General features: G+C 57.2%; 2 protein-coding genes across 2 annotated transcripts in view; one reads left to right on the top strand and one right to left on the bottom strand.

Annotated features, from left to right (window-relative positions):
• Positions 1 to 16: 16 nt before the first annotated feature.
• Positions 17 to 6793, top strand: AIMP2 (aminoacyl tRNA synthetase complex interacting multifunctional protein 2). The gene is made up of 4 exons (XM_056128529.1): positions 17 to 409; positions 3194 to 3400; positions 5482 to 5713; positions 6289 to 6793. The coding sequence occupies exons 1-4, from the start codon at positions 110 to 112 to the stop codon at positions 6675 to 6677; spliced, it is 1128 nt and encodes a 375-aa protein (XP_055984504.1). The 5' UTR covers positions 17 to 109; the 3' UTR covers positions 6678 to 6793.
• A 673-nt stretch (positions 6794 to 7466) lies between these two features.
• Positions 7467 to 13081, bottom strand: part of EIF2AK1 (eukaryotic translation initiation factor 2 alpha kinase 1) — a 28809-nt gene continuing 23194 nt past the window's right edge. The window contains exons 12-15 of the mRNA XM_056128504.1: positions 10714 to 10828; positions 10472 to 10554; positions 9742 to 9975; positions 7467 to 7826 (exon numbers count right to left, since the gene is read on the bottom strand). Of these exons, the coding sequence (XP_055984479.1) occupies positions 7689 to 7826; positions 9742 to 9975; positions 10472 to 10554; positions 10714 to 10828 (570 nt within the window). The 3' untranslated portion in view covers positions 7467 to 7688. The remainder of the gene's footprint in view (positions 7827 to 9741; positions 9976 to 10471; positions 10555 to 10713; positions 10829 to 13081) is intronic.

Here is a 13081-nt window from a genome sequence, read left to right on the forward strand (position 1 = left end):
CGAGCGCCCATTGGCTGCCTCGGCACCAGTGCCCCGCCCCTTCCGAGTGGGCCCGCCAACACTTCCCTTCCCTCCTTCCCGCTGATTGGTGGGGTCAAAAGCCGAGGCCATGACGTCAGACGAGGGCAGACCAATGAGATCGCAGCGACGGCGCTTTCCCGAACGCCCGCAGCCGCTCGGAAAGGAGGTGGCCGCAGTCTGTCGTGGCCGGCCTCGGCGCTTCCTGCGCGTTCGCGTACCCTCGCCCACCATCTCCCCTCCTTGGGTTCCCACGATGCCGATGTACCAGGTAAAGCCCTATCACGAGGGCGGTGCCTCTCTTCACGTCGAACTCCCCACCTGCATGTACCGGCTCCCCAATCTGCACAGCAAGAGCGGCGGTTCGGCGCCCGACGCGGACCACGTGCAGGTAAGGAGCTCGCCGCCCCGCCCCGCCCCCCAGCCCGCCAGTGCGCAGGCGCGCGGGTCCTCCTGGTCCCCGCCGCCTCCTCGCTGTGCGCAGGCGCCGCCGCCCGAAGCGGAGCTGGGAGACGCGTTGCTCTCTGCGGCCCTTCCCTGGCTGCCGGCCGTCGGGTCATCCCCAACCTTTTTTTTTTTTTCTGTCTTGAAATCTGTGCCAGGGGCCGAGCAGTAGTTACAGCGCGGGGATGGGGCGCGGCCCGGCTGCCGTCGGGCCCCTGAACTGAACGCAGAGTCAGGGGGAAACCCCGGGCACCGGGTGTGGTGCCCCACAAATTAAAAGTTAAAACTTTAAATATTTGCCTGTCTTGCACCTGTGTTCCTTTTTATACCCTCTTACGGCAACTTAAGCTTGTTAGGAGATTTTTGCCCACCGCCGAGTGACGGGTTTATGCGCCCTTGGAAAAGTCCCGGGCTGCCTGTGGCGTGTGCCCACCCAGTGCCACCCGGCCCGGCCTGTCACGCCCCCCTCCAGAGCAGCCGGCGCACTCGTTCCCACCTCGCGCTCTGACCCCGTCCCGTGTCCCCCCCCCCCCCCCCCCCCCCCCCCCCGCCTCGTGTCGTGTTGGGATCGCCGGGCTCCCGGCGTCCGCTGTCCAGCACACACAGGCCTTCCTGGGCTGTTGAGGCCGATGCCCCGGGCACCGGAGGGGCATGGGGGCGGGTGTGCCTCCCCCCATTGCCATTGCCGGGAAGTTGCTTTTTTGCCTCCGGGGAGTGGAAGGTCAGGAGCTGGGCCTGCCCCGAGCTGTGGGTTATCCAGAGTTGCTGGGACATGCAGGCTCCTTGTACTCATTTACCTTTGATGTCAAGAGTTTCATCAAGCTGTGCTGGGATTTTTTCTTAGTACCGAGTTATCTGGAGCAATAGCACAGCCGGTAAGGCGTTTACCTTGCATGCAGCCAACCCGGGTTCGATTCCTCCACCCCTCTCGAGAGCCCAGCAAGCTACCCAGAGTATCTCTCCTGCACGGCAAAGCCTGGCAAGCAACCGTGAAGTATTCAGTATGCCAAAAACAGAAACAATAAGTCTCACAGTTTGTTGCAAGATGTTACTGGTGCCCAATCTATGAACAATGGGAGGACAGTGCTACAGTGCTACCGAGCTATCTAGAGGAACTTTGGGGACTGCTCCCAGCTCTGCAGAGGCTACAGCGGGGTGGAGAGGAACTGAAGCATTCTTGAGTGCTCATGTGTTCAGCAGATGCCTCTTCCCCCCTGACTGGACAGGGTCCCTGATGCATTTTGTGGAAATGGACAGTTTTGCCCAGAGCACAGGTTGACACCCCTCGCTCTTGGACTCAGGGGATGCCACAGAGTGTCCTTGACTACCGAGCCTTGCTGCTGCTTTGTCCACCCAGAAGACATCTGGCATTTAAACAAGGGCAGGGACGAGAGAATGGTCACTGACTGGGGTCAGGAACCAGAAGGACAGGGGCATGATGTGAGAGGAGGGGGCATTTCTCTCGCCCCCACCTCAGGGAGGGCTGGAGGGGTGGTTCCTCTGGAACCACAGCAGGCCAACGGGACCCAAATGCAGTGTTCCGTGGACTTGATAGCAGCCAGCGAAGAGTACACCTGGGAGGGGGGCAGGGAATGACCCAGGGGAGCAGACGGTCCTGTGGGTAAAGAGATCACACATGGGCAGGTGCTGCGTGAGCATGGAGAGAAATGGTTGCCAGTGTGCTGACTGCTCTCTTGAGTTCTGAGTAAGGGTTTTTTTGGGGTTTTTTTTTTTTGGTCACACCTGGCTCTGCACTCAGGGATTACCCATGGCAGTGCTCATGGGACCATATGGTATGCTGGGAATCAAACCTGGGTCGGCTGTGTGCAAGGCAAACGCCCTACCCGCTGTGCTATCACTCCAGCCCCTCTCTTGAGTTCTGAGCCTTCAAGCTTCATGTCATCTCCCATCTCCACTTGGTGGATTGTCTCTGTGGGAGCTGAGCCTGTAGCGTGACTGGGGAGTTTTCCTTATTACTGCTTTTTCATCTGAGCCTACAAATCGAGTTCTTCCTCAGCCATATTACATAGCTGCCTGCAGTCTATCATTATACCAGGCTGAAAAAAATGCAAAGATCCAGGGGACAAAGGATGTGAGCATTTCCGTGTTATGAAGTTGGACATGACAGGGGAGAAGAAAGTTCCAGATGGAACGTGGGCACAGAAAATCATTGGCCCCCATGGATGCTTCCAAGCCTCAGGGCACTTACTGTATTTTGGGGGGTGTGGGTCAGGGGTTGCAGTGCCAGGGGTTAAACCAGGAGCTCCCACCTGTGCTCCAGTCCATTGAGTTCTCTCCCTGACGCTTTTTAAAAAAAAACACCTGTGGATTCCCTCCCCATCTGTTAAATTATTGGATTACACTCTTACCCTTCCACACACACATACAAGCCCATACACACACCTTTGTTCTATTCTCACAAAGTATTTTGAACAAGTTTGATTTGAAGAATAATCTGTATTGTTTTTCGTCCTTGTCTGTCCTTGGATTGTTGCTGGAATGAGAGTCTTCTGGCTATCAGAGTGGTCCAGTCACAGCTGTTGCTTTATCGCAGTGGCAGGGCAGGTCCCACTGCAGGATGCATGAGCCGAAGGGAAATGAGATGGCCCTGCTATTGCATTTACAATGTCTTTAAAGATCTGTTGGGGGCTGAGCAGCATAGACCAGCGAGCCCGTCCAGACCGACACTTGAAGTGAGCGGAAAGGAACATCCTAGTGTCGCTTTGTTTAGGCACCACCGCCTGCTTCGCTCCAAGCTCTCGAGTCCCGCCAGGATGACATCTTGAAGCGTCTGTACGAGCTGAAAGCTGCGGTGGATGGACTCTCCAAGATGATTCACACGCCGGACGCCGACTTGGATATGAGCAACATAATCCAAGCCGAGGAGCCCGCCGCTTTGTCCGCCAGCACGGTGGACCTAAATTCAGTGCTGGGACAGGTATGCCTGCAGCAGGGTGGTGGGCGGGGGGCCGTGCTTGGGAGACCCCTTATCCGGGCAGGCGCACAAGCTGACAGTGAAGTCGCCAGGCTCCAGAGCCGCTGCTTGATCTCGTGAGGAGAAAGCTGGGGCTGTCCTGCTAGGCAGCAGCTTGGGAGCTTGGTGGCCAGCACATAGCCTGAGTCCAGGGGTCCAGCTACCAAACTGCCAGCCGCTTTGTGTTTTTTTGTTTTTTGGTTTTTTTCTTTTTGGGTCACACCTGGCGATGCACAGGAGTTACTCCTGGCTCATGCACTCAGGAATTACTCCTGGCGGTGCTCAGGGGACCATATGGGATGCTGGGAATCAAACCTAGGTTGGCTGCGTGCAAGGCAAATGCCCTACCTGCTGTGCTATCACTCTAGCCCTTGCCAGCCCCTTTGAAGCCCACTGCACAAAGCCAGGGGCAGGCCTCCATCTAACGGACTGCTCTTAGGAGACCCAGTTTGCCATCTAGAAGCTGGGCCCCCCAGCCTTAACGAGCAGCCTCCATGAGGTCTAGAGCAGCACTCAGCCTTTTCACGTCTGCAGGTGGTGAAGAGAGACGTTTCCCCGATCACCTGGAGGCTAAGAGAAACCGAGCCCGGTTAGAACCCCCTCACCCCACAACACGGTCTTGGGGCTACTACGTGGGAAGGTTTTGGAGGGTTTACAGGCCCACCTATAGGAAAGTCCAGAATTTGAGGGTACAGATCTCTCCTGCTTGGCCCCTCTTCCAGGGTCGCTGCTAGAAGGCTCTACCGGAGACTTCCCAGCCACAGGCAGGATTGTGGTGCCTTGCCTGGCACATGTTTGTGGCCCCTTGGTGCCCCTGTGCCCCCATGCCCTCCTCTCCTGTTGTGTATGTGGGCACTCCAGCTGTTCCAGTTCCCAGCCCTGTGGTGCCAGAGTGCATGGGAGGGGGTGGGTTGGACTGTCCCAGCAGTGCTCAGGGCTTACTCCTGGGCCTGCACTCCGGGATCCCTCCTGGCAGTACTTGGGGACCATAGAGGGTGCCGGGGATCGAACCTGGGTCAGCCGAGTGCAAGGCAAGTATAGCTGAAACTCACTGTTAGTGGGATTCTGCCAGGACATGAGGCAGAGGCCAGGGAGTGGGCACAGACAGGCATCACCGTCCTGTCCCTGGAAGCTTGTGGCTCCCCGGGGTGAGGTTAAGAAAGCTGCACTGGCAGCCACACAACATCATGTTATTCATAACCAGCAATAGAACACAAATTGTCTATTGTTGCCTTTTCAGCAGATCTGAGTGTTGGGGTAAAATCTTAAATAATGGTGGGTCTGGTGTCGAAATAGTGAATGTGATCAAAGTAGAGAGAGAGTAATGTGGAAATCATCTGCCCCACAGGCAGGGGGAGGGTGTGGGATGGGGGTATACTGGGATTTTTGGTGGTGGAGAATGGGCACTGGTGAAGGTACGGATGTTTCATTGTATGATTGAGACTTAGACCCAAAAGCTTTGTAACTGCTCTCACGGTGATTCAATAAATAAAATTATAAAAAAAATGGAAAAAGAAAAAAAAAAGTAAGGTGGAGTTCATGCACAATTCAATCAGCTAATCAGTGGCTGAATAAATAGCAGTACTCCTACAAAAAAAAAAAAAAAGCTGCACTGGGCAGGCACCGCCTCTGGGCTCTGGGTAATGCCCTCCTGGGCCCCTCCAGCAGTGACCACTGGAGCCCAGGCCCTTATTCTGGGACTCGTCCTGGTACTTAACTCCACCACAAAAGGATATGGAAACTCTACCTGCCCAGGTGCAGCCCTAGAACAATCTCGTAGGTGGAGTCATTACACTTGTCTTTCTAGTGTTGAGGCAGACAGGGATGCAGTTTCTTAAGGAATAGTTAAGCTGTTTTGTGGGGGCCAGCAGGGCGGGTTGGGGGCAGACCCTAGCAGGGCGAGTCCTGCAACCCTGCTGCAGGCTCAGACCAGTTACGGGAGGCGAGGATTCGGTTAGGTAGCTCTGGTCTCCTGAGGGCAGCGCCAGGCCCAGGGCCCCCACAGGCCCTCACGAATGTACTCCCCGTGTCTGGCCTCCCCCCAGAATAACGGGGTGCTGAAAGACATCGTGATCAACGCCAACCCCGCCTCGCCGCCACTGTCCCTGCTGGTGCTGCACCAGCTGCTGTGCAGCCGTTACCGGGTCCTGTCCACAGTCCACACGCACTCAGCTGTCCGCAGCGTGCCCCGGAATCTGCTCTGCTGCTTCGGGGAGCAGGCCCAGCGGGGGCCGCGCCAGGAGTACCAGCTGGCCTTCACGCTCATCTGGAAGGATGGTGAGTGGGCACAGCCTGCACCGCTACATGAGGTGACCAGCAGGGCCCCTGCCTGCTACAGCCCTTCAGACCTCTGAGAGGCTAAACCAGGTTCCTAGGGTGGATGGTGCTGCCCCTGTGGGCCGCTGAACAGTCCGGGGAAGCCTCAGATCCAGTGGGGGGCGGGAGGGAGGGCAGTTCCATGGTTCTCTTGAGAAAGGTAGTTTCCAGTGGGGGAGCCAGGGGATTGATTTTTTTTCCCCATCTGAAAGGGCAGCTGACCATGGGCTGCAGACAGCACAGGTGAGGCAGCTGAAAGAGTCCTGGCACCATGGGTCCCCCAGGATCACTCCTGAGAACAACCAGGAATAGCCCTGGGCACCCAGCAGGGCAGCTATTTTAGGACGCTCTGCTGGAGAGGCTGAAGAGTGACCGTGGAAGCTGGATCTTAACCCGGGGCACCCTCCTCTCTGGCCCAGGAAACGATTAGGGGTCCTGTATCACAGGCAGGGAGGGACAGCAACCCTGTCCCTCAACCCTGAAACGGGCTTCCTGGGTACTGTGCTCACTGGCTTCCCACGGATCTTTCCTTTCAGTGCCCAAGACGCAGATGAAGTTCAGTGTCCAAACTATGTGTCCCATCGAGGGCGAGGGGAACATCGCACGCTTCCTTTTCTCGCTGTTTGGCCAACAGCATAATGCCGTGACGCTGACCCTCATCGACAGCTGGGTGGACATGGCCATCTTCCAGCTCCAGCAGGGCAGCAGCAAGGAGCAGGCTGCCGTGCTCCGCGCCATGAACTCCGCGCTTGGGAAGAGCCCCTGGCTGGTGGGCAGTGAGCTCACAGTGGCTGATGTCGTGCTGTGGTCTGTGCTCCGGCAGATGGGCGGTCGCAGCGCGGCCTTGCCGGCCAACGTGCAGAAGTGGGCACAGGCCTGTGAGAACCTGCCCCCCTTCAGCTCCGCCCTCCGCCTCCTGAGCTGAACTGCTGTGACGGCCCCCCGAGGCTCAGGGCTAACCAGGGTGCTCACTCCTGCCTCCTGTGGGCAGAAGACTGGGGCCACCACCCCTGTCGTGATTCTGGCCAGTTGTCAATAAAAGCCTCAGCAGTGGCATGTCTTTGAAGTGGATCACACGCTGGGTGTGGGGAAGCACCGCCCCCTGGATAACTGCAAGGAGCCCTCTGGCACTTGGGTGGATGCCAGCACCGGCGCCTCTGGGGAAGGATGAGGGGGGAAAGCAGCAGGGATAGGGGAGCACATGGGCAAAAGCTGCTCCAGCGCTAACTGGAGGGTATGGTGGGGACCAGCTCTGGAGCCGCTCCTTAGCTGGAGGCAAGAGAAGCAGCAGCCTGGGTTCTGAACCCGCCTGAAGCCAGCTCCAGAGTGAGCCGGCAGATTTCTGGCCACGCCCCCCAGCAGCTGAGGGAAGGGTGGGGATGCTGGCAGCTGTCAAAACTCAGTGGCCAGCGTGCAGAGCTGGGTGTGGGGCAGTGACAGTGGCAGCTCTCTGCAGAACCTTGTAGAGGTGGACCTAGCAGTCAGCATGAAGTGTTAAGAGAAGGAAGTGAATCTGAGACTAAAGGCTGTGTTTCAGAGGCTGGAGGGGGGGGGCATGGAAGGGGTGTCTGACAGTGCTGTAGGGAGTGGAGAGGGAGACCCAGCAGCCTCGGTCCAGAGCGCTCGGCACAAAAGGTCACTCATGTAGTTTTTTAATAGAGGCAGACTTACACCTTCCACAGCAGCCAAAGCCGACGCTAACAGACACAATTACTCGGAAAACTTCCTTCCTTTTATTTCAGGCTACACCCAGCAATGCTCAGGGCTTCCTCCTGGCTCTGCTCAGGGATACTGCCAGGCTTGGGAGACCATATAGGGCGCCAGGGATTAAACCCAGGTTGGTCTCGTACAAGGCAAATGTCCTCCCCGCTGTCCTATGGCTCGGACCCTTGCCATTTTTTATCAGGAGTCCAATATTCCGAGGTGGCGAGGCCCGTTACGGCGAGACAGGCACCTCCCCAGCGGTCAGGCCGTCCTGGCCTGCTTTGTCCCGGGAAAGAACGCTCAGCTGCTTCTTTAATTCTTCGATTTCTTTTTCCTGCTCTATGATCTTCATCTGGAGGGCCAGATTAACCTGTGAAGAGCAGGTCGGAGGCTGCGTTAAGATGGCTTCTAGTTCTCAGGGTTTGGGGCAGACCCCCAGACCTGGATGCAGGTGCCAGGGACCCTGAGGGGGACCACACAACTTGGTGTCTGCAGCCCACACATCTGTGGCTCTGGCAGCCACACTGCTCCCATCAACACCTGTGGCACCGATGTGTGGCTGTGTCCTGTGTCCCGGGTGCATGCCCATCCAGTGCTTTTTTTTTTGGGCGGGGGTCACATCCAGGGATGCTCAGAGGTTACTCCTGGCAGTATGTGGGATGTGGGGATCAAATATGGGTCAGCCGCGTGCAAATGCCCTACCTGCTGTACCGTCTCTCCGGCCCCCAAACAGTACTTGAAAAAGGACATTCAGGGGGCTGGAGCGATAGCACAGCGGGTAGGGCGTTTGCCTTGCATGCAGCCAACATGGCCGACACAGGTTCGATTCCCAGCATCCCATATGGTCCCCTGAGCATCACCAGGTGTGACCCAAAAAGCAAAAAAAAAAAAAAAACGGCCAGAGACAGAGGACAGCAGGAGGATGCTTGCTTTGCATGCAACTGACCCAGGTTCAATCCCCTGCATTCGAGCACCGCCAGTAGTGGCCCCCAAATAAGAACCCCCCCCCCCCCACCACCGAAAAAGACATTTGAGGGCTGTCACTAGCAAAGATGGAGCCCAGAAGACAATGAAGCAGTGCTGTAGCAGAAATCAAAGGTTACAAGGTCTGAGAAACAACAGCCAGGGGTGCTGACTGCACTGTCAGGTGGCTGGGGATGACCCAGCTCCTCCCTGGAAGGAAGGAGATGGCCAGGAGGAGCCCTGGGGGGAGCCACAGAACATGCACGCGGCTGACCCAAGTTCAGTCCCTGGCACCGCATATGATCCCCTGAGCACTACCAGGAGTGATTCCTGAGTGCACAGCCAGGAGTAACTTCCGAGCATTAAAAACAAAAATCAAAGGGACCCCAACGAGCAGCTTTAGGCTAAAACCACTCGGGCATTTGGCAGCATCTGAAGCAGGGGCTGTGCCTCCGACTCCCAGACTCCCTCACGTGTCCGTGTCCGCGTCAGGTTACGGCTGTCATGCCTCACAGCTGGCAATGGCTTCTCAAGTTCTGACAAGTTTTTATTTCTGTTTTCCTTGTTTCTGAGGCCCCACCAAGCAGTGTGCAGGCGACCCTGTGGTGCCGGAGACTGAACCTGGCACAGAACTCTTCCCTGGCCCTTGAGAACTTTTTATTTTTTTGGTGGGGGAGGGGGCAGGGGGGAGACAGTGCTGAGGAGTGGGGGAAGTTGGCCACACCTGCCGTGTGCTCAGGGATCCCTTGGGGGACTGAATGCTTTGTGGCATGCCCCCGGTGGAACAACTTTGCGAACCCTGCGCATCCCGGAACTTCAGAGGAAAGGGCGGGAGCGGGCAGCGATTTCAGGTTGTAACACTGGTCAACCGTGGAGCATCTCAGCAAGACAGAAGAGCTGTGTGCTGCGTTCCCGAGAACAGCAGGCACACAGTGGGGGACAGGGAAAGAGCAGGGTGGGCTCCCCAGGCCTCAAGTCCCTCAACAGCCCAGCTGCCCAGGGTCAGCTCGCGAGGTGACTGCAGGCTTTACCCAGGACATCTGTCTCTCGCAAGTAGGCTATGGTCAGGAAGCGACAGAGGCAACAGGGCAGAGGAGGAAGGAAAGGAGAAACCTTCGGATGGGTGGGACAAGCCAGCCTGGGAGATGTACCAGTGCTCTCAAAGCATCGTGGCAAGGCCATCTTGCTCCCGGGGCCAACAAAACCCAGAGTGCTGCCACCATCTGTTTCCAGATACTTCTGTCTCAGCTCAATTGTTCTTCCTACACTGGGACCCCAGCGCCCACCCGCGCCCCAGCCAGGCCCAGTGACGAGTTACACACATTGGCGGGAGTCTGGAAGAGCTCGCTCTGCAGCAGCTGGGCAGCTGACGGTCGCTGGGAGGAGACCTTCCGAGTCAGCTGCTGGATGCACTTGGCTTGCACGGGGCACCGTCTGCTGAGGGACTCGGGGAGCTGCCCGGCTCTCACACCTGTCAGGACCTGCGCCCGCTCCATCTCTGTCCCGAAGGGCTGGAAGAGCTCCAGCAGGATGACGCCCAGGCTGTACATGTCTGACTGCAGGAAGGGCAGCGGCCAGTGAGGAGCATACCAGCGGCGGGAGGTCCCCTCACCCCTGCCCAGAGGGCCGAGAGGACGGTCATTTGGTGGGGAGAGATAGGCAAGCACAAAGGCCCTGTCTCAGGGTGCTGCCTCCCCAACCCCAGCAGGCTTCTAAGGCACTGCAGAGTTCCCACAGAACAGGGGGTCACAGTGGCAGGTCCCCATGCGGAGGCACAATGGCCCGAGTGAAGCGGCCAAAGTGTCACCATCCCCATCTCAGATGTCAAAAGGTGCATCCAGGACATGGCTCCCACAGTAACGGTCCCATGGGCCGGAGAGCACATTTGGGAGTTTGGGGGTCTGCCTGTGAGCAGCCTAGCCTGGCTCCATCCTGGCACTGCATGTGGTTCCTCGCAGCAGACAGGGTCCAGAGCACCACTGGAAGTGACCCCTGAACACAGAGTCAGAGAGAGTCCCTTATGGACCCAAACAAAAAGGCAACAAGTCCTACCTTAGCATCATACTCGGACCCTTCCAACTGTTCGGGTGAGGCATAGAGACAAGTCCCCACTCTGGACGTATGAGCTGCTGTTCCTGCAACCAAGAGTCAGCATGTCATGGGGCAGAACTTACCCTGGTGACATCGCTGGGGACACTGACTCTGAGCAGCTCTGCAGCGACCAGCACCAGATGGCTTGGCCCTCCTCCCCAACATGGTGGGGCTCAGCTGTGGCCCCTGGGGCACCCACTCACCCTTCCTGTGTGTGCTGGGCCAGTCTGAGGGCCTCTGGATGAGGTCCCTGCATGCCAGGCCAAAGTCTCCGATTTTCACTTGTTGATCGGGGCCGTGAAGGAAAATGTTCCTGGGCTGTAAACAGAAGAAGTCAACTCCTCATTGTTTGTAAAATGAACCGTAAAAACCTGTCAGAGGCAGCTCTTCTCAACCCAGGAGCAAGTCACTTCCTCAGAAGCTAAAAGTAAAAGCCAGAAGGCTAGTACAGCAGGGAGGGAGCTTGCCTTGCATACAACCAACTGGATCCCACAGGGTCCCCAAGCCAAGAGTGATCCCTGACCACCGCTGGGTGTGACCCAAAAACCACACACACAAGAAGTTGATTTATGTATTTATTTTGGTTTGGGGCTCATACCCAGCCGGGCTCTTGGCTTACTCCTAGTGGGTATTTTGTTTTGGGTTTTGTACCACACCCAGTCCTGGCCTTACTCTGGACCTTGGTGCCAGAGATGTAACCCAAGTTTGCTACATTCAAGGCAAGTGCCTTACCCACTTAAACCGGCTATCCAGATCCCCATGTTCTTTTTTTATTTTATTTTTTTAATTTATTTTTTATACTTTTTATTTTCATTTAAACTTTTTTTTTAAGCTTTTTGGGTCACACCCGGTGACGCACAGGCACAGGGGTTACTCCTGCACTCAAGAATTACTCCTGGCAGTGCTCAGGGGACCATCTGGGATGCTGGGAATTGAACCCGGGTAGGCTGCATGCAAAGCAAACTCCCTACCTGCTGTGCTATCGCTCCAGCCCCCCATGTTCTTTTTTAAAAACTTGAGTAGCAAGTCCTAAAATGTATCATCTTTTGGGGGGGCCTGAGCTGTAGTATATAGTGTGGGAGGGGCATTGTTCTTGCTTGTGGCCAACCTGGGTTCATCCCTAGCATCCCATATGCTCCCCTGAGCACCACCAGGAGTGATTCCTGAGTGCAGACCCAGGAAAAACCCCTGAGCACTGCCAGGTGTGGGTCACTCCCCTGCACTCGGCCCCCCTACCCCAAAGAACTCTACTCCAGAATACCAGCCCCCACAATTCTAGAATCTTCTGAGAAGTGAGCCAAGTACCCCAGAGACTCCTAAGGCGGGCCTTGATGCCAAGCTACCTCCAGTGAGACCACACCAATGGGCAACGCACCCCGGAGGGGCAGCCGGGGTGGCGGGAGGGGTGCCCGGGGAGCTGGGGCTCTCCGAGGCCATCCTGCGCGAGGACTGCGTGGCCATCTACGCACTGCTGCAGAGTCACCCCCTGGACCAGCTCCTCACCGTGCCAGCCAGCTTCTCCCGCGACGGGCTACTGCTCAACCAGGTACCCCCAAGCGCTCCCTCAGCCCCTCACTCCCAGAATGTGTCCACCTCCCGCTGCCCTCCACGCATCCAGAGGCCCAGCCAGCATGGGGGCTCTGGCCCACGGGCTTCACATAAACACTCTGCTAAACAGACGACACATGGCACAGCCTAAAATCCCGTGGCGGGCGGGGGAAGAGGGACACGTGGGTTTTTCTGGCCCTTCTAGGACCGGGCAAGTGAAGAAGCACAAAGCTGGGGCCAGAGAAATAGGACAGGAGGTGACATTTCCCATCTGCATCCGGGCGGGCCCCTGAACACAGAGCCAGGAGCAGGCCCAAAGCCCGAAAAAGAAACGCAAAACCGGGCCAGGAAATGGGCTCCATGCGAAAGGTGTCTTTTGTGCAGAGGCCCTGGGTTTGCTCCCTCGCATCACAACCCCCAAACACACGAATTACCCACTCACGCTTCCCTTTCCCAGCGCCCCCACAAAGGAGAAAACCCCATGAAACTCCCACACAGTGGGTCCATGTAAGGAGGAGGGGCTTCACAGCAATCACCTCCCACCTTACGGCTAAGGAACCAGCAATTTGAAGGGCTTGGGGGGCAGCTTGGGCCACACTCCTGGCACGTGATGCCCAGCCTGAATTGGGGGCCCATGGGGGGGACCCGCATAAGGCAAGTGCTAGATCTGCTGGACCCATTTTTCTCTCTCCAGGATTCAGCAACTTCCAAAGCTTTCAGTTACTTCTGTGGCTCTGTGACACTTGCATGTGGGAGCGACAGACTTTACTTGAATTCACGGATTCAGGGTTGGGAGGCGGGCGGGGGCAGGGGCAGGACATGGGCAGCCTGGGGGGGACGCCCAGCCACTAATGCACTGCCTTTCCCGTGAGGCAGATGCAGTCCGTCGCGCCAATCCACCTGGCTGCAGAGCACCACCGGGCGCAGAGCTTGCTCTGCCTGCTGGAGCACGGGGCTGACCCGGAGACCAGGTGAGGCCCCCCACAGACACCATCCCGGGGCTCCTCTGCTCCCACATCCTGC

Source organism: Sorex fumeus, unplaced genomic scaffold (assembly GCF_029834395.1).
Source record: "Sorex fumeus unplaced genomic scaffold, SorFum_2.1 ptg000064l, whole genome shotgun sequence".
NCBI lineage: Eukaryota > Metazoa > Chordata > Mammalia > Eulipotyphla > Soricidae > Sorex > Sorex fumeus.

What these genes read in the sequence shown, in the direction of transcription:
- AIMP2 (XM_056128529.1), top strand. Translation starts at nt 110, where the DNA reads ATGACGTCAGACGAGGGCAGACCAATGAGATCGCAGCGACGGCGCTTT. An exon ending in CCGACGCGGACCACGTGCAG is followed by an intron (nt 410 to 3,193) that starts GTAAGGAGCTCG and finishes CGCTTTGTTTAG; the next exon opens with GCACCACCGCCTGCTTCGCT. An exon ending in TAAATTCAGTGCTGGGACAG is followed by an intron (nt 3,401 to 5,481) that starts GTATGCCTGCAG and finishes GCCTCCCCCCAG; the next exon opens with AATAACGGGGTGCTGAAAGA.